This window comes from Lontra canadensis, unplaced genomic scaffold (genome assembly GCF_010015895.1).
Source record: "Lontra canadensis isolate GAN:19392208 unplaced genomic scaffold, GSC_riverotter_1.0 scaffold422, whole genome shotgun sequence".
Lineage (NCBI taxonomy): Eukaryota > Metazoa > Chordata > Mammalia > Carnivora > Mustelidae > Lontra > Lontra canadensis.
The window spans coordinates 10,056-30,170 of record NW_022631415.1 but is presented as its reverse complement, the minus strand read 5'-3'; the positions used below and the strand labels follow the sequence as shown (position 1 = coordinate 30,170).

Sequence of the window (20,115 nt, the reverse complement as noted above, 5' to 3'; positions counted from 1 at the left end):
GGTCTTAAGGGGCAGTTTGTGGAATCAGGCAACTACAGACACGGATAGAAGCCCACAATCCCAGGGCAGTCACAGCTGGTGCCCACCCATGTCTGAGAGAACCTGACAGGGTTTCCAGTTGGTGGTCCCTGTACCCACGGCTTTCTGCTGCTTACACCACCACTGAGACTGTGTGCACTCCTGCCCCTGCCCGAGATAGCCTGGCTCAGACTCCTGCTGGAGGTCCCTGGACCTGCAGCCTTCCCAGACCTTCACTGCCGCCAGGTCATGATGTGGACCCCTGAGAGCAGTCCCCACACCAGCATCACCTGGATAGGGATACCCTGGACCAATATTGCTTGCAGTTAAAGGCAAGGGGGTGCAGAGACAAGTGGGGACTCTGGCAATCATGGAGAGAGTGCCTGGGAGTGTACATCACCTGTGGGAGGCTGTGGTGTTCAGCAGAGTTGGGGGAGGAGTGTCTCTGTTCTGGACCATTCAGAGGGGAGCAGAGTGAGGCTTCTCTCTGAGGCTAAGAACTGGGTGAAGACAATTTTCTTTATGCTGACCCTCTGAAAAGCCACAACAAACAAACAAAAACCCAAAAAACAAAGAACCAATAAAGAACAAAAACCTCCAGAGAACAAAAGCCCAAAAAGCCAGTTTCCACAGATAGAGGGCAGGACAGCTCAGCCTAACCCATATTGACTGAAAAACAGTACAGCAGGCCCGTCCCCCAGAAGACAAGGCAAAAGAGCAAGAGGACAATAGCAGGGTCCCCATAAAACTGCAAAACCCCAATATCAGGGAAAAACAATATATTAAGCTCCCAGTATTGCCCCAAAACCTGTAGATTTCATAGATACAAATTTTGTTTAATTTGTTCTCACAATTGTTCTTTCATTTTTTAACATACTTATCATTACAGCTCGATGTATAATACAACATATTACATAATCACTTTTTAACTTAAATTTTTTTCATACATATACCTGTTTCTTTTTCTTTTGCTTTATTTTTTAATGTACATATAGATATAAGCTTCAAGGTAATCCTTTACCCTATTCAATACTACCACTATATATAAACCAATTTTAATTTCCCTTTATCTCTGGAAATTTAATATCAAGATACACCAAGGAGGAACTGAAATAACCTTCCTTGCCCACATCGAGGATTTATAGTCACCTTCCCATCTTATTTTATGTCAGTGTTTCTATGTATTTGTTTTTGCTTTTGTACTATGTAAATCTTATTCTTGAGGTTCATCTTGGCTGGGTTTTTCTTTGTTACTTTTTTTTTCCGTTCTTATCTTTTAGTTTTGTCAGTCTTTTTGTTCATTTTTGTTTACATACTTTATACATCTTACTGTTTTTTTTTAAGCTTTTATTTATTTATTTTACAGGGATCACAAGATTGCAGAGAGGCAGGCAGACAGAGAGGAGGAAGTAGGATCCCTGCTGACCAGAAAACCTGATATGTGTGGCTTGATCCCAGGACCCTGGGATCAAGACTTGAGCTGAAGGCAGAGGCTTTAACACACTGAGCCACTCAGGTGCCCTATAAATCTTACTGTTGGGCTCTTTTTGGCTATTTTGTTCCCCCCCCTTTTCTCTCTCTCTCTCTCTTTTTTTTTTGTTTTTGTTTTTGTTTTTGTTTTGGCTTCCGATTGCTCTGAAACTTTCCAGGGAGCACTTTGACTCTATCGTGGTTGATATGTGCAGATATATATCCCCTCAACCACCTCTCATCGAAATGACTTGGAGAAAGAACACCCAATGAGGAAAAATTCAAAGACTGTGCCCTCTCTCACATAACTACTGGATATGGACATAATCAGTATGTCAGAGAGGGAATTCAGGGTAACAAATATCTTGGCAATGGCTACTTTGGAGAAAACCATTAGTGACAACATAGAATCTTGAAAGGCAGAAGTGATAGTCAATCTGGCAGATGTTAAAAAATGCTATCAATGAGATCCAATCTAATATAATTATTCTAACAGCTAGGGTAACAAAAGCAGAAGATATAATTAGTGATCTTGGGGACAAAATGATAGAAGAAAAGGATCAGGAGGAGGCATGAAACAAACAATTTAGAAGCCATGAAAGGAGAATTAGCGAAATAAATGTTGCCATGAAACATTCCAGTGTCAAAATTATTGGGATCCCTGAGGGGATGGAGAAATAGAGAAGACTGGAAGATATAGTTGAACAAATACTGGATGGAAATTTCCCCAGTATGGAGAATGGAACAAGTATTCATGGCATATAGGGCACTCCCCGATCCCCCCCCCAAGATCAAAGAGTCTATAAAGACATCCAGAAACTAGATTGTGAAATTCACAAATCGTAATTTCTGACAAGAGGTCTTAAGGGCAGCCAAGGGGAAGATATTCCTTACCTATAGAGGAAGGACCATCAGAATAACATCAGATCTGTGCACAGAAACCTGTCAAGCCAGAAAGGGCTGGCAAGACATATTCAGGGCACTAAAAGAGAAGAACATGCAGCCAAGAATGCTTTATCCAGCAAGGCTGACATTCAAAATGGATTGAGAGTTAAGAGCTTATAAGACCAGTAAGGTTTAAAAGAGTATGTGACCTCCAAGCTGGCACTACAAGAAATATTAGGGGGGATTATATAAAAGAAGAACCCAAGAGTGACATAGAACAGAAATTTATAGAGACAATCTGTAGAAACATGGACTTCACAGGCAACATGATGTCAATAAAACTTCTCTTTCAATAATGACTCAATACGAATGGCCTAAATATTCCCATAAAATGGTACAGGGTTGCAGACTGGATAAAATGACAGTACCCATTTCAATGCTGTCCACAAGAGATGCTTTTGGAACCTAAAGATATATCCAGATGAAAGTTAAGAGATGGAGAAGCATCTTCCACGGCAATGACTCTCAAAAGAAGGCTGAGGTGGTGATTCTCATATCAGATAAATTAGATTTTTAAGCTGAAGGCTGAGATCAGAGACAAAGAAGAACATTGCTTCATTCTTAAAGGGTCTATCCACCAAAAAGGTCTAACAATTGTAAATATTTATGTCTCTGATATGGAAGCAGACATATACATAAGCCAACTGTAAATCAAATAAAGAGTCATATCAATATGAATACATTGAGAGTAGGGAATCATAACATGACACTTTCAACAATAGAGAGATCATCCAAGCAGAAAATCAACAAAGAAACAGCTTTGAATGAAAAACTGGACCCAATGGACCTCACAGACATATACAGAACATTCTACCCTAACACAACAGAATACTCATTCTTCTTGCTCAAGAAACATGGAACTTTCTCCAGAATAGACCACATAGTAGGTAAAAAATCAGGGCTCAACTGATACCAATAGATTGAGATTACTTCCTGCATATTATCAGACCACAATACTTTAAAATTGAAACTCAGTCACAACAAAATAATATTTAGATAAACCATGAAATCCAAGAAAAAATAAACAATTCATGGAGACCAAAGATAATGAAGACACATCAGTCCAAAACCTATGGGATATGACAAAGGCAGACCTAAGGGAGATATACATAGCCATGCAGACCTCACTCAAAAAAATTTAAAATATCCCAAATACACTGCCTTTCTAAATACCTTAAAGAATTGGAAAATCAACAACAAATTAAGCCAACCCCATGCACTAGAAGGGAAATAATTAAGATTAGAGCTGAGATCAAGGAGTTAGAAACTAGAGATACAGTAGAATACATCAACAAAACTAGCAGCCATTTCCTTGAGAGACTTAATAAGATCAATAAACCACTGGCCAAACTAATCCAAAAGAAAAGGGAGAGTCCCAAATTAAAAAAAAAAAATCATGAATGAAAGGGGAGAGATCATGACTAACACCAACGAAATAGAAAGAATTATCTGAAATTATTGTCAACAGTTATATGCTAATAAATTAAGCAACCTAAAAGAAATAGATGCACTGCTGGAAACCTAGAAACTTCCAAGACTGAAACAGGAAGAAATTGACAATCTGAATAGACCATTGTCTAGTAACAAGACTGAAGAAGTGATCAAAAACCTCCCAAAAAACAAGAGCCCAGGACCTGACAGATTTCCTGGGGAATTCTACCAAATATTCAAAGAAGAAATATCACCTATTCTCCTGAATCTGTTTCAAAAAATAGAAACAGAGAGAAAACTTCCGGACACTTTCTATGAAGCCAGCATTACCTTGATCTCCAAACCGGCAAAGACTCCCACCAGAAAGGAAAATTTCAGACCAATATCCCTGATGAATATAGATGCCAAGATTCTCAACAAGATCCTAGATAATAGGATCCAATAGCACATTAAAAAGATTATCCACCATGACCGGGTGGGATTTATCCCTGGGATGGGATTGTTCAACATTTGGAAATCAATCAATGTGATAGAACAAATCAATAAGAGAAGAGAGAAGAACCACATGATCCTCTCAGTTGATGAAGAAAAATCTTTGGACAAAATACAGCATATGTTCCTGCTAAAACTCTTCAAAGTATAGGGATAAAGGGAACATTCCTCAATTTGATAAAATCCATCTATGAAAAACCCAAAGTGAATATCATCCTCAGTGGGGAAAAGCTGACAGCCTTCCCTTTGAGATCAAGATCACAAGGATGCCCATTTTTGTCACTGTTGTTCAGCATAGTAATAGAAGTCCTAGCAACAGCAATCAGACAACAAAGAGAAATAAAAGGTATTCAAATTGGCAAAGAAGAAGTCAAACTCTCTCTATATGCTGATGACATGATATTTTATGTGGAAAACATAAAGGTTCCAACCCAAACTACTAGAACTCATACAGCAATTCAGTAATATGGCATGATTCAAAATCAATGCACAGAAATCAGTTGCATTCTTGTACACTAACAATGAAATTACAGAATCAATTCCATTTACTATAGCAAGAAAACCATAAGATACCTTTGAATAAACCTAACCAAAGAGGCAAAGGATCTGTACTCAAGGATCTACAGAGCGTTCATGAAAAAAATTTGAAAGAAAAAAATCACAAAAAGATGGAAGACCATTCCATGCTCATGGATAGGAAGAATAAACATTGTTAAAATGTCTATACTGCCCAGAGAAATCTATACTTTGAATGTCATTCCAATCAAAATTCCACCGGCATTTTTCAAAAAGCTGGAACAAACAATCCTAAAATTTGTATGTAATTAGAAGAGACCCCGAATTGCTAAGGAAATGTTGAAAAAGAAGAAACAAAACTGGGGGCATCATGTTGTCTGATTTCAAGCTTTACTACAAGGCTGTGATCACCAAGACTGCATGGTACTGTCACAAAAACAGTCACAAAGACCAGTGGGACTGAGTAGAGAGCCCAGATATGGACCCTCAACTCTATGGTCAAATAATTTTTGACAAAGCAGGAAAAAATATACAGTGGAAAAAAGTCTCTTCAATAAATGGTGCTGGGAAAACTGGACAGCTATGTATAGAAGAATGAAATTTGACCATTCTCTTACACAATATACAAAGATAAGCCAAAATTGATAAAAGACCACAACATAAGGCTGGAAGACATCAGAATCCTAGAGGAGAACATAGGCAGTAACCTCTTTGACATCAGCCACAGCAACTTCTTTGAAGACATGTCTCCAAAGGCAAAGGAAACAAAAGCAAAAATGATCTTTTGGGACTTCATCAAGATCAAAATCTTCTGCACAGCAAAGGAAACAGTCAACAAAACAAAGAGGTAATCCAAGGAATGGGAGGAAATATTCACAAATGACAATACAGAGAAAGGGCTGATGTCCAAGATCTATAAAGAACTCCTTAAATGCAACACACAAAAAAACAGATAATCACATCAAAAAATGGGCAGAAGACATGAACAGACACTTCTCCAATGAATACATACTAATGGCTAACAGACACATGAAAAAATGTTCATCATCATTTACCATCAGGGAGATTAAATCAAAACCACATTGAGATACCACCTTACACCAGTTAGAATGGCCAAAATTAACAAGACAGGAAATAACATGTGTTGGAGAGGATGTGGAGAAGGGGGAACCCTCTTAGACTGTTGGTGGGAATGCAAGTTGGTGCAGCCACTTTGGAGAACAGTGTGGAGATTCCTTAAGAAATTAAAAATAGAGCTTCCCTATGACCCTGTAATTGCATTACTGGGTATTTACCCCAAAGATACAGTTGTAGTGAAAGGAAGGGCCATCTTTACCCCAATGATCATAGCAGCAATGGCCACAGTCAGCAAACTGCGGAAAGAGCGAAGATTGCCTTCAATGGATGAATGGATAAAGACGATATGGTCCATATATTCTATGGAGTATTTTGCCTCCATCAGAAAGGATGAATACTCAACTTTTATATAAACATGGGAGGGGCCTGGAAGAGATTATGCTAAGTGAAATAAGTCAAGCAGAGAGAGTCAATTATCATATGTTTTTGCTTAGTTGTGGAGCATAAGGAATAACACAGGAGACCTTAGGAGAAGGAGAGGAGAAGTGAGTTGGGAGAAATAGGAGGAAGAGACAAACCATGATATACTGTGGATTCTGAGAAACAAACTGAGGGTTTTGGAGGGGAGGTGGTGGGAGGTTGCATGAGCCTGGTGGTGGGTATTATGGAGGGCACGTATTGCATGGAGCACTAGGTGTGGTGCATAAACAATAAATTCTGGAACACTGAAAAGAAGAAAAAGAGATGGAACTTAAAAAAATCAAATATAAAATACATAGAAATAAATGTAACCAAGAAGATGAAAGGCTTATGCACTGAAAACTATACATCAATGATAGAATTTAGAAGAAGAAACAAATAAATGAGAAATTGTTCATGTTTATGAATTTGAAGAACGATATTATAGAAATGTCCATATTACCCAAAGCAATACATATAGTGAATGTAATTTCTCTCAGAATCTTAATGAATTATTTTTTACAAAAGTAGAAAAAATGCTAAAATTTGTATGGAGTCACAAAAGACACTGAATAAACAAAGCAATCTTAAGAAGAAGAATAAAACTAAACAAATTTTCTGATTTTGCAATATATGACAAAACTAGAGTAAATTAAAATTACAGTATGGTGCTGGCAAAAAAAGTAAATAAAACAACCCAAAATGAATAAACAATCAAGAAAAAAAAACAGACATACAGATCAATGAAACAGAATAGAGCTCTTAAATATACACAAACACACACAGTCATCTGATCTTTGACTAGAATGCCTAGAGTACAAAATGTAGAAATAAAGTATTTTCAATAAATTATATTGAAAAAACAGAAAATAGTGAAATTAGATCCTTATCTCACATCATCCACAAAGCCCAACTCTAAATGTATTAAAATTTTTATTTTATGACCCAAATTTATGAAATCCCTAGAAGAAAACATAAGGAAAATCTTATAACACTTTTCTTGGATATTATTTCTCATGTATGACTAAGCAAAATACATAAATAAATACACAAATCAATATGTAAATAAATGCATAAATAATTACATAAATAATAATAGACAAGTAAGATCACTTCAAGTAACAGTTTCTGCACCAAAAAGAAAAAAAAAATCAACAGTAAAGGGCAAGCTACAGACTGGGAGAAAATATGTTCAAATGATATATCTGATGAGACATTAGTATCCAAATATATAAAACACTCTTACATTCCACATAAAATCCCCCACAGATAACCCAATTGAAAATAGCCATGGGATGGAACAAACATTTCCCCAAGAAGACATAGTAACAATTATATAAAGAGATGCTCAACATCCCTAATCACCAGGGAAATGCAAATCAAACCCACAAGATATCACCTCATCCCCATTAAGGTGGCCAGTATCCAAAATAGCAACAGAAAATAATATCTTGGTGAGGAATTGAATAGGTTGAAACCCTTGTACACTGTTAGGTTTAATGCAAAATGTTGTAGTTTTCACATAAAATATTATGGAAGTTCCTCAAAACAATTAAAAAAAAAAAGAACTCCCATATGATTACCCATCCCACTTCTGGGTATTTACCCAAAAAAACATGACATAGAGTCTTGTAGAAAGATATGAACTCTCATAATCATGGGAAGTGGCATTATTCAAGGCAGCTAAGAAATGGAAAGATCCTAAATGTCCCTCAGCCAATGAATAGAAAAATAGAATATGGCATATATATACATTAGAATATTAATCAGTTTTAAATACTCAGGAAATTCTTTTGTTATGACAATGTGCATGAACCTGGAGGACATACACTATGTGAAATAAGCCACTAACAGAAGAACAAATACTTTTAAATTCCAATTATATTCAGTATCTAAAATTGTCAAATTCATGGAAACAAGCAGCAGAATTGTGGTTGTCAGTGACTAACAACTACAGGGAATACAGATGCTCTTCAACAGATACGAGGTTTCAGTTACACAAGATGAACTAGGTATCTGTTATGCAACAGTGTGTCTAAAGTTAACAATACTGTATTTTGCAGTTAGAAATTTGTTGAGGGTGCCTGGGTGGCTCAGTGGGTTAAAGCCTCTGCCTTTGGCTCAGTTCATGATCTAAGGGTCCTGGGATCCAGCCAGCATCTGCTTCTCTGCTCAGCAGGGAGCCTGCTTCCCTTCCTCTTTCTCTGCCTGCCTCTCTGCCTAGCTGTGATCTTTGTCAGATAAATAAATAAAATCTTATAAAAAGAAGAAATTTGTTGAGAGTGTAGATCTTATGTTATATATTCTTACTATAATAAAAGAGACCTTCTTGAGAGGGTGAAAAGACAGTTACAGACTGGGAGGCAATATGTGTAAACTACCTATCTGACCATGGACTATAGGAAGGAAAGCATATAATAGACATTTAATTCAATAGTAATAATGTAATTAGAAAATAAACAAAAAACATGAGCAGGTATTTTAATGAAAAATAACCCATTGCATGGAGCCCTGGGTGTGATATGTAAATCATTAATCTTGAAGCACTCCATCAAAAACTAATGATGGACTGTCTGGTGACTAACAGAACCAAAAAAAAAAAAAGATACATATATGTCAAGAAAACACAGGAAAACATGTTTAACATCATTAGCCATTACAGAAATGCAAATTAAAATCACAAGGTATCATTGTACACCTATCAGAAGGACTAATAGAAACAATAGTTACAACAAAAGCTGGAGAGCTTTCAGAGAATTCAGGTATTTCATACATTGGTTTAGGGAATGTAAGATGATAATAGTGATTCTGGAAATCTCACAATTTCACTATTCTGGATATATCATCTCATAATTGCATTCCTGAGCACATATCCTAGAGGGTAAGTACTTATGTACACACACACACACACACAAACACACACCAGAAAAACAAACAATCAAAACCCAAAAAACAAAACCTATATATACTTACAGTGAATTTAGTCATAATGGCCAAAACTAGAGATAAACTAAGTATCCTTCAACAGGTGAATAGTTTAAAAAAAGTGTAATACAACCCCAGCATGAAATATTACTTAGCAATAAAAGTAAATGAGTGATATATTGCACAACTTGCATATATCTCATATATATTCAGAAATTATACTGAAAGAAGCAAGATAAATGTCAGAGGGTCAACATTATATATTAACCAAGGTATATAAGATTATCAAAATAACAAAACTACAGAAATGGAGAGCACATTTGTGGGTCAGGGGCTAAGGAAAGGTATAAGAAATGAGATCATTACTGTAAATAAATAGTACAAGGGATCACTGTGATGGAATCATTCTGCATCTTGCCAGTATTAGTGGTGACACAGATTCACACATGTGAGAAAATTGCATATTAAAAAATGGGTGAAATTTGAATAAGATCAGTAGTTCACACCAATTCCTGACTGTAATTGGGAGAAATTGTGTGAAGCATAGAAAGGATCATTCTATGTTATTTCTCATAACTGCATGTAAATCTACATGTTAAAATTTAAACTTAAAAAGTAGTTGAGAGCTACACATATTACCTGTGGTTTTTTCAGGAGAGGGAGAGTCAAAATTTGATTGATTTTTTGAAAAAAAAATTGGCTGATATTGACATAAATTAGTGAAAATGTAAGAAGAAAAGAAGAAAAACAAAAAAAAAAGGGAGAAAAGGAGAGAGCAAGGGAGGGAAAAAACAGAACAAAACAAGTTCCTGTTTAGGATAATTCCAAATACTTTATGTAGATACTGCATGCCTCAAGAAGGTTAAGATTAACCTTCCTCCTACCTTGAGTGTAAGCTGCACTCATTGTCTTGCTTCCAAGAAGCAGGGCATATAAAAAGGGAGGGGAGTAACTTTACCCTAGAGAAATCCAGCAAACAGTACCTCAGCCAAGTGGTCAGGATTTACATCATCAGAGATAAGTCATGTAGTTATTATGTACCCCTACAAGACTTGATAATAAGGGCACTTTACCTCTGCAATCTTCTTCCCCCAAAACTATAACCTTAGTCTAATGAGGAGAAAAAAAAATCAGACAAAAACAGTTTGGGGGATATTCTACAATATACCTATTAGTGCTCCTCAAAATTGTCAAGGTAATTGAAAACAAAGCCTGAATGTCTTTCACATACCAGAGGGGTCTAAGGAGATGTGCTGGTCAATGTGATCTTTCAAAAAGCAATCTGAAAGAAGAGAAGGACATTAGGCAAAATGAGTGAAATCTGAATAAAATATAGAATATATTTAATGTACAGATATTGGTTTCTTAGTTTTATGAAAGAACCAATGTTCATTCCATAATAATGTATGATGTTAGCAATAGAGAAAACTGAATGAAGGATTTATGGAAACTTTGTATATTTGTCAACTGCTCCATAAATCTGGAACTATTCAAAAACTACATTTATTTTAAAATATTACTAACATTTAAAAAAATATCTAGTCTGATGAAACAGTTTGATATTATTTTGAATTAGAGATAAATTTGGATGCACACATAAGGGGAAAACTTAATAAAATGGAGTCTTATAGGACCTGATGACCAAAAGTACATGATTGGAGCTCAAATGTGGCCATTATTAGCAACACAAAAGAGAGTGTAGAGTGAAGAAAGAGAGAATGATGGTGTGGAAAAGAAATAAATTATCTCCAAATGCAAAATATCTTCACTTTTCTTTTAATTCTTCAAGACCCTTGCTGAGTCTGGCTTCAATAATGTGGCCAGTTAAACAAGTTTCTCATTCTAATACCAGTAGTTTGTTTCACACTGTCTGTGTTAATTTCAGCATCCTCTTCCCTGGGAGTGCAGTGGTTTACTGCCATTATCATATTACCTGCCCCATACTTCTTGTACATCTTGACATTCCTCTATGTTCCAACAGTATTCCTCATCCAGAAGCTTCTGTATCCAGAAGAAATATGGATGACTATTTTCCCCATAAAAGCCATGTCAGCCCATTTGCCTTGACGTTATATACAGCTATTTATGCTACAATTTCCATCATTCCTTATTTTTATTTATTCCTACTTGTCTTTTAAAACCCATCTCAGATGTTACTAGTCCCATGATACCATTTGGCCTCTCACCAATCTTTTATCTAGAAAAAAGAATCCCTTTGTCTGTTGGTTGCTGTAGTAATATCTACTTACTTTTATTACAGTACCTATCTTCCATACCATAATCTCTTTCTTTGTAAATCAGTTCCTTCACTTTAAAAAGCTTTAGTGAATTTATTTTTTTCCATTTTGAATTCCCAGCTTATAATATAGTGTTTGTTGGTTTTCGTGAAATTTAATTTAATTTAATTGGTAGTGTTAAGTCAGTGCCTATGGAGAATAAGTTAATCTACCAGGAATAAGAAACAAAAGGAACACTATGGCAAAATCCCAGTATTTTCATAGCTTAAAATCTTCTTGTTGGCTGTTAGAAAGTGAGAAAAAATCAGTAACAGGACAATGTAGATAATAAGCCAAAAGAGATATGTCAAAATTACCTAGGAAAAATATGTTGACATACACTATAGACATAAAAGAGTATTCTATTGGGGAGGTTAAACTTATGTCTGTCCTTGAAGAAAAGGGAAAACTTAGCTAAAAAGATAAAGTAAAGGGGATAATTGTGGACATGGGATATTGGCATAGAGTGTGAATTCTGGGAATACAAAGGATGGGCAAATAGAGATCTTAGAATAACTTGCTTAGTGGTTGAATGAGATTAATGACTAAAAGGCAAAGAAAATTCTAAATTGGACCTCTGGGGAAATGATAGTGGTGCTGACAAAAAAAAATGAAAAAGAATAAAATCAGAGCATGCACTAGTAGATAGTTTTGAAAAACCCTGATTATATTTGATGGGCCTCCAATGAAGTTGCAATCTGGTCTGACCAGGCGTTCCATACTAAACCCCAAGACACTGGGGAATTAGGAAGATCTCAGCCCTGCTCACAACTGGACAGGCTGAGGAAAAACAGCCTATCAAGACCTACTCAGTCACCTTTTTTATTTTTTTCTTACTGAAATTGTTTAGGTTTCATTAACAGTATATTCAGCACTAATTGGCAGCAGGAATTTTGAGTATTTTATACTTTCTAAGAGATTTCATTGACAGAAAAGAAATTACAAGGTAAGCATCTTGATAAAGGAAGAAACCCAGTTTTCCCAGATTGTGAAATTCTGTTTATGTTAAATATATATTTATTTGTTAATAGTACTTGTAAGGTTCAATCTTGGTAAATATATAACTTACCCAGGAGTAGGACAGTGTTATTTGACTGTGACCTAGTTCTTCCTGTATATCATTTATCAAGTAGACATAATTAACACTCTTCTCTTTATTCCAACAAAATAAAATGCTGGGAAATTCTTGGAAGCCCACAAGTGATCATAAGTCAAAATAAACTAATACCTTTTGGTAGAAAAATGATTGTTAAAAGAATCTAGTCTGGTCGAGGCACAAAATTCAGTGTTCAAAGGCTGGATTCCAGCCCTAAGCTGATAATTTATTTTACTCATATTTTCACTGAAAGAAACATGCTAGATTTTTTTAAATTGCAAAAAAATATATTTTGGAAGAACTCACTACTTACGGTGACAGAATTCCAAAATCAAACTTCATGAAAATGTACATCACCATTTCTTTGTACAATAAGTGAGAAAAGTATGCAATATAGAAGAATAGAGGAAAAGAAATATGGAGGGCCATGGAGAAAAGGTGAGGGGTCAACAACATCTGTAAGAGCAAACCCGGAAGTCAAGCAGATGCTAGATCTAAAGAGAAAATATAGAGCTTAGCAAAGACACTCACTTCCATCATAAATCTTACGGTTTAAGGAGAGAGACATATATGAAAACATATAGTCACACAAATGATGAAATCTAGGTTTCAATCTGGGCTGTGATGAATAGAATTTGGAAGAAAAGTTTATAAAAGGACCTATCCAAGCCTAGGTATACCCCAAAGCCTCAGAAAACAGCACTTGATCTGGAAACCGGACATTATGTAACATGGAACTTAAATAACAGGACCCTGCTTTGCTTTTATGGAAAGTTAGAAAATTTTCAAGGATCTGGACATTCTGATATCTGTTTCTCACCTTCTGATGACTCTACTTCAGACATACACAACCCACTGACTACACCAAGACTCACATTAAGACAGGAGAGAGTAAGATGCAATCTGGCTAATTTTACCATTCTTCTTCTTCTTCTTCTTCTTCTTCTTCTTCTTCTTCTTCTTCCTCTCCTCCTCCTCCTCCACCTCCTCCTCCTCCTCCTTCTTCTTCTTCTTCTTACTATTATTATTATTGTTATATCTTAAACTACCTCCACATCTAAAAGCAGCCTAACTCATCAAGTAAATTAGACACCCAATGACAGGAGGCCCTTTACTCAAGCCTTTTGTCTCTGGACATAGTAGTATGTGATCACATTAGTATATGATCTCTTGGTTTGAAAATGATCAACATAAAATGCTATAATAAAGTATGGATATGTAATGATAGATGGCTATCTAGCTTTCTAAGCATTTCTAAGCATTTTGTAACTATCAGAGAAGAAGATTAAATATAAATAGGATAGTCTAAAAAGGAAAAAAATATAGTAAATTTGAGGGAAAGGAACCCTAAGGACTTTCCCTGTATCCATCAATGGCATAATAGTTGTAGCTAATAGTTAATAATAGTAAGAACTCTAACAGCAAGAACCCTACAAGATCACATAGAAAGGAAACTCACTCCTTCATTGATAATCTGAATTTACTATAGACCATGTAAATACAGTAAGTGTTTTCCCTGGATAGAAAACAAGCTTAATTAGATTAAAAGCTGAAATTATCATTAATGTGTATAAAAACAAAGTACAGCCATAATAGTCAAATTTCCCCTTAATTTATAATGTTCAGAGCCAAAAGAATTAAGTAGAGTGTTTGGAAATTATAAAAATAAATTTTCTATAAATTAAATTAGCATTTTTTTTCATAGCCAAATAAAGTCTCTAATATCTTACTTGGAAATAAGTGTAAGTTTTTCTTCAAAAATATTACTAACTAAATCACTAAAAGGATGAGAATGGAATAACATGATTTTCTAAAATAGTGAAAAAATTGGATAAAGTGCAATTTGAAATTGTGACTTACCAACTCTGTCATATTTTAAAATTGTAAAAGACAACAAAAACTACAACTGTCCAGTTTATTTTAACATATGGAAATACCTCTAGTACGTAAAATTAATAGAATTCATTTTAATATGTATACTCTCGAGGCACCTGGGTGGCTCAATGAGTTAAGCCTCTGCCTTCGGCTCAGGGTCCTGGGATCGAGCCCCACATCGGGCTCTCTGCTCAGTAGGGAGCCTGCTTCCCCCCCACCACCTCTGACTGTCTCTCTGCCTACTTGTGATCTCTCTGTCAAATAAATAAATAAAATCTTAAAATACACACACACACACACACACACACACACACACGTTTCTAAAAGTACATTAAATCATGGATAAAGAATATAGAAAAAAATAGTAAAAACTGATTCAAGTGATCATGGATGAGTATTTTTGTATTTGCCATTGTTCTTAAACTTTAATAAGAAATTGCTTCAATTTCTATGATATTTTTAATAAATCTCTTATCTGTCTGTTATAATTACAGAGAGTCATGAAGAGTTGGAATGAGACAGAAACTACAGATTTCATTCTCTTGGGTTTCTTTCCTGGATTTAAACACATCACAGCCATGGTCTCCATCATTCTCCTGATATACATGGCTGCCTTCACTGGCAACACTCTTCTGATCATCCTCATTTGGCTGTATTCCCATCTCCACACCCCCATGTACTTCCTTCTGAGTCAGCTCTCCTTAATGGATTTGACTTTGACCTCCAGCATTGTCCCCAAAATGGCATCCAACTTCTTCTCTGGATGGCGGAGCATATCATTCCTGGCTTGTGGGACTCAAATATTCTTCTCCCTGACGGTGGCCATTGCAGAATGCATCCTTATAACTCTCATGTGCTTTGATCGTTATGTGGCTATATGCGATCCTCTTCGATACCCAGTCATCATCAACCCTAAGGTTTGCTTACAGATGATTGCCATGTCTTGGGCTGGAGGGGCACTTACTTCCCTGGGCCACACTGCTTTTACCTTGCATTTTAACATCTGCAGCCCCAGAGAGATTCCCCACTTCTTCTGTGAAGTCATGGCAGTGCTTAGGATCATCTGTGAGGATATCTCAGCCTATGAGAAGGCAGTGGTGATAACAAGCATCCTTGTTCTTCTGCTGCCGTTGTCTCTCATCTTGTCTTCCTATGTTCTCATCTTCCTTGCAGTACTCCGAATGAACTCCCCAGAAGGCAGGAACAAAGCTCTGGCCACCTGCTCCTCTCATCTCTGTGTTGTGGGTCTCTATTTTGGTCCAGGCATGTGCATCTATATGAGACCCGGTTCTGCCAAGACTCCAAGGTTGAATCAGGGTCTCTTTCTGTTTGGAACTGTCCTCACTCCACTCCTAAACCCGCTTGCCTACAGTCTTAGGAACAAGGAAGTTCTAAGTGCACTGAAAAAGTTAATAGGGAGATGTCAGTCCTTCAGGTAAATGGCAGAAATCTCACTGTCACCCATAGGCAAAATAGAGATACACCAGCAAAGGAACATTTTGTCAGTTGAATCATCATCATCATCATCATCATCATCAATCATCCCTTCAAGATCCTGAAAAAGTCAACTCACTTTACTGAGTTTATCTGCAGGGAAAAAAAATGTTTATCCTTTCCTTTCTCCATCTTAAAATTTCTTTCTGATTGTCCTACATGATGTGTTGATGAAGGACAAGGAACTGTGTACATCAATTCTCTTTATGATTCATGCTTGATGGTAATGTGCACTTTAGTATTTCCAAGTTTCATGTTGATACCATGAAAAAAGATCAGTGTCTGTATCCTTAAAATGAAAAAATAAAAAAAAAATTTGACAAGATTCTTCAGGATAAGTCCCTGATAAAATTAATTAATGGGCATGATGATAAATCACCAGGGATCAGATAAATGTACAGTGTTGCTTTGCTCCATATATCTAACAGGACTATTAATTCCTCTTACTCTTGTAAAAAAATAGTATTCACTCTATATCAGTGCTTCCAAAGAGTGGATTTATGATCACTGGTGTTAAAATAATTTGCTGACTTCACAAAATATAGCACTTTTGCTCTCATCTTAGATTACAGAATTAGAATCTGTTAAATTGGGCTCAAGGATCTGACCAGGAGACTGGTTAGTGATTGTCATGTTTACCAAGGGTTGAAAGCCACTGATGTAATTACTGACCTAATTTTCTAGACCTGCTTGCAAGATAATTTCCCAGTCTTAAAGTTTCCTGATCTCTTTATAATGTATATAATATAATGGGTTAAAGTGGCTAGCAAAAACCAATGTTATTTTTAAGATAGTAAAAAAAAAACTTTATGTTTTGAATAATTCATAACTTAAAATTTTTGAAGACACAGAGTAAAGAGAAAAAAAATAAAAAGACTTAGATTTGTGATATAAAATAATGAATAATTGAAAATATTTATAACTTAATAAAATCTAAAGCAGGAGGCATTATAGATGTTTTCAAAATGTTGATATTCTTCAAAAACTTGAAAATACACTATATAATAGAGAGATTGTGGACTCTGAGAAACAAACTGGGAGTTTGGAAGGGAGGAGGGTGGGAGGTTGGGTGAGCCCAATGGCGTGTATTTAGGAGGACACATATTGCATGGAGTACTGGTTGTGGTGCATAAACAATGAATCTTGGAAAACTGAAAAGATAAATGAAAAAAATGAACATTAGGAACTTATTACACATGTTTCTTTTTTCTAAAAATGACTGAAATAGGGGTGCCTGGGTGGCTCATGTGTATGTGTCTACCATTGGCTCAGGGCATGATTCCAGTATCCCGGGAGCCTGCTGATCCTGCTGCTTGCTCTCTCTCTCTCTCTCTCTCTGTTAAATAAATAAATAAAATCATTTAAAATGACTGAAATAACATAAAACCAGTTTTCTAGTGAATAGAAACATTCAGAAGGAGCACTAACAATCTAACAACTTCTCCATTAAATATCTCAGAAGTCATTAACTGACAGTGTATTACAGAGATACAAAGCTGAGTTCTGGAAAACTTAAAATATTTATGTCAAATTTCAACTGTTTCAATAATATTAAACATGGCCCCTTCAGAATTCCTAGAGGAATGGCTCAGGGAATCCTTGAAACTGAGTCAAAATGTCACTTCACTGAAGAATAAAAATTATCTCTAAGCTATCTCAAATAAGAGCAGTGTGTCATTTAATGCATACTATCATGCGATGTTACCACTCAGTTGGTGGTGTCATAACACTCTAGTACTCCAAAAGGAATCCACAGATAAGATTGTGTTTAGAAGATGACACTAGGAAAGAAAGGAGAAATACTCAGTGAGGGAAGATAGTCCTACTAGAAGTTTCTGTTGAATAATATGTGTTCATAAAGCATGTTATTTATGCTTGACTGTTTTAACTCCATATGTATATGTTAAGTGTATGTTATGTATGTTATGTATGTGTTTTAACTTCATATGTATTAACTTCATACGTTTTAACTTCATATGTAATTCATGGAAGTGAACATTTTAACCCTGTGAAATTCACGGCAAAAAGATTTCCAGATGGATTGGGAAGGCACTCACCTTGGACTTTACACTACGTGTTTGTGACCCACTATTATTAGAGGGGCATGATTACATACTATGACTTAATCTTTTTTTTTTTAAGATTTAATTTACTTATTTGACAGAGGGAGAGATCACAAGCAGGCAGGGAGGCAGGCAGAGAGAGGAGGAAGCAGGCTCTCCACGGAGCAGAGGGCCCAATGCGGGGCTCAATCCCAGGACGCTGGGATCATGACCCGAGCTGAAGGCAGAGGCTTTAATCCACTGAGCCACCCAGGCGCCCCCTATGACTTAATCTTTTAAGGGAAATAATTAAGTACATGATCATTCAGAAGAACTCTGATCAATCCTAATTAAATCATGTTTCCTTCATTTATTTCCATTCTCATAATCATGATTTTAAATTGCCTTCTTCTACTTTAACAGCTCTCTGACATGCATATATTTTGTTGTAGAATAACCAAAAATGTCTTCTATATATAAATAAAATCTGTATTTATTTATTTAAATTCAATTAGCTAAGTAATAGGTGATACATCATTAGTTTTTCTTATATTTATTTATTTTTAAATTTCTTTTTAGTTCCAGAATTTGTTTATGTACCACACCCAGTGCTCCATGCAATACATGCCCTCCATAATACCCACCACCAGGCTCACCCAACCTCGAAACCCCGCAACCCTCCAAAACCCTCAGATTGTTTTTCAGAGTCCACAATCTCTCATGCTTTGCCTCCCCCTCCAATTTCCCCTAACTCCCTTCTCTCCATCTCCCCATGTCCTCTGTGTTATTTCTTATGCTCCCCAAATAAGTGAAACCCTATGATAATTTACTCCCTCTGCTTGACTTATTTCACTCAGCATAATCTCTTCCAGTCCTGTCCATGCAGATACAAAAGCTGGATATTCATCCTTTCTGATGAAGGCATAATACCCCATAGTATATATCAACGAAATATTCCTTATCCATTCATCCATTGAAGGGCATCTTCGCTCTTTCCACAGTTTGGCGACTGTGGCCATTGCTGCTATGAACATTGGGTTACATATGACCCTTCCTTTCATTACACCAGTATTGTTGGGGTAAAAACCCAGTGGTGCAATTGCAGGGTCATAGGGAAACTCTACTTTTAATTTCTTAAGGAATATCCACACTGTGTTCCAAAGTGGCTGCACCAACTTGCATTTCCACCAACAGTGTAGGAGGGTTCCCCATTCTACACATCTTCTCCAACACACATTGTTTCCTGTCTTGTAAATTTTGGCCATCCTAACTGGTGTAAGGTGGTATCTCAATGTGGTTTTGATTTGAAACTCCCTGATGGCTAGTGATGAACATTTTTTCACGTATCTATTAGCCATTTGTATGTCTTTTTTGGAGAAGTGTCTGTTCATGTGTACTGTCCATTTATTGACATAATTATCTGTTTTGTGTGTGTTGAGTTTGAGAAGTTCTTTATAGATCGTGGATATCAGCCCTTTGTCTGTATTGTCATTTGTAAATATCTTCTCCCATTTTGTGAGTTAGGCAGCCTGTTTGTCTTGTTGACTGTTTAGTTTGCTGTGCAGAAGCTTTTGATCCTGATGAAGTAACAAAAATTCATTTTCACTTTTGTTTCTTTTGCCTTTGGAGACATATCTTGAAAGAAGTTGCTGTGGCTAATGTCAAAGAGGTTAATGCCTATGTTCTCCTCTAGGATTCTGACGGATTCCTGCCTCACGTTGAGGCCTTTTATCCATTTTGAGATTATCTTTGTGTATGGTGTAAAGGAATGGTCAATTTTCATTCTTCTATACACAGCTGTCCTATTTTACCAACACTATTTATTGAAGAGATTGTCTTTTTTCCACTGTATATTTTTTCCTCCTTTGTCGAAGATTATTTGACCACAGAGTTGTGGGTCCACATCTGGGCTCTCTACTCTGTTCCACTGGTCTATGTGTCTGTTTTTATGCCAGTACCGTGCTGTCTTGGTGATCACAGCTTTGTAGTAAAGCTTGAA

The 20,115-nt window shown here is 36.2% G+C and overlaps 1 protein-coding gene across 1 annotated transcript; it reads left to right on the top strand.

The window, feature by feature from the left end:
• Positions 1–15,080: 15,080 nt before the first annotated feature.
• Positions 15,081–16,019, top strand: LOC116862966 (olfactory receptor 2M5-like). The gene has a single exon (XM_032850410.1). The coding sequence runs from the start codon at positions 15,081–15,083 to the stop codon at positions 16,017–16,019; it is 939 nt and encodes a 312-aa protein (XP_032706301.1).
• The last annotated feature ends 4,096 nt before the right edge of the window (positions 16,020–20,115 follow it).

What these genes read in the sequence shown, in the direction of transcription:
- LOC116862966 (XM_032850410.1), top strand. Translation starts at nt 15,081, where the DNA reads ATGAAGAGTTGGAATGAGACAGAAACTACAGATTTCATTCTCTTGGGT.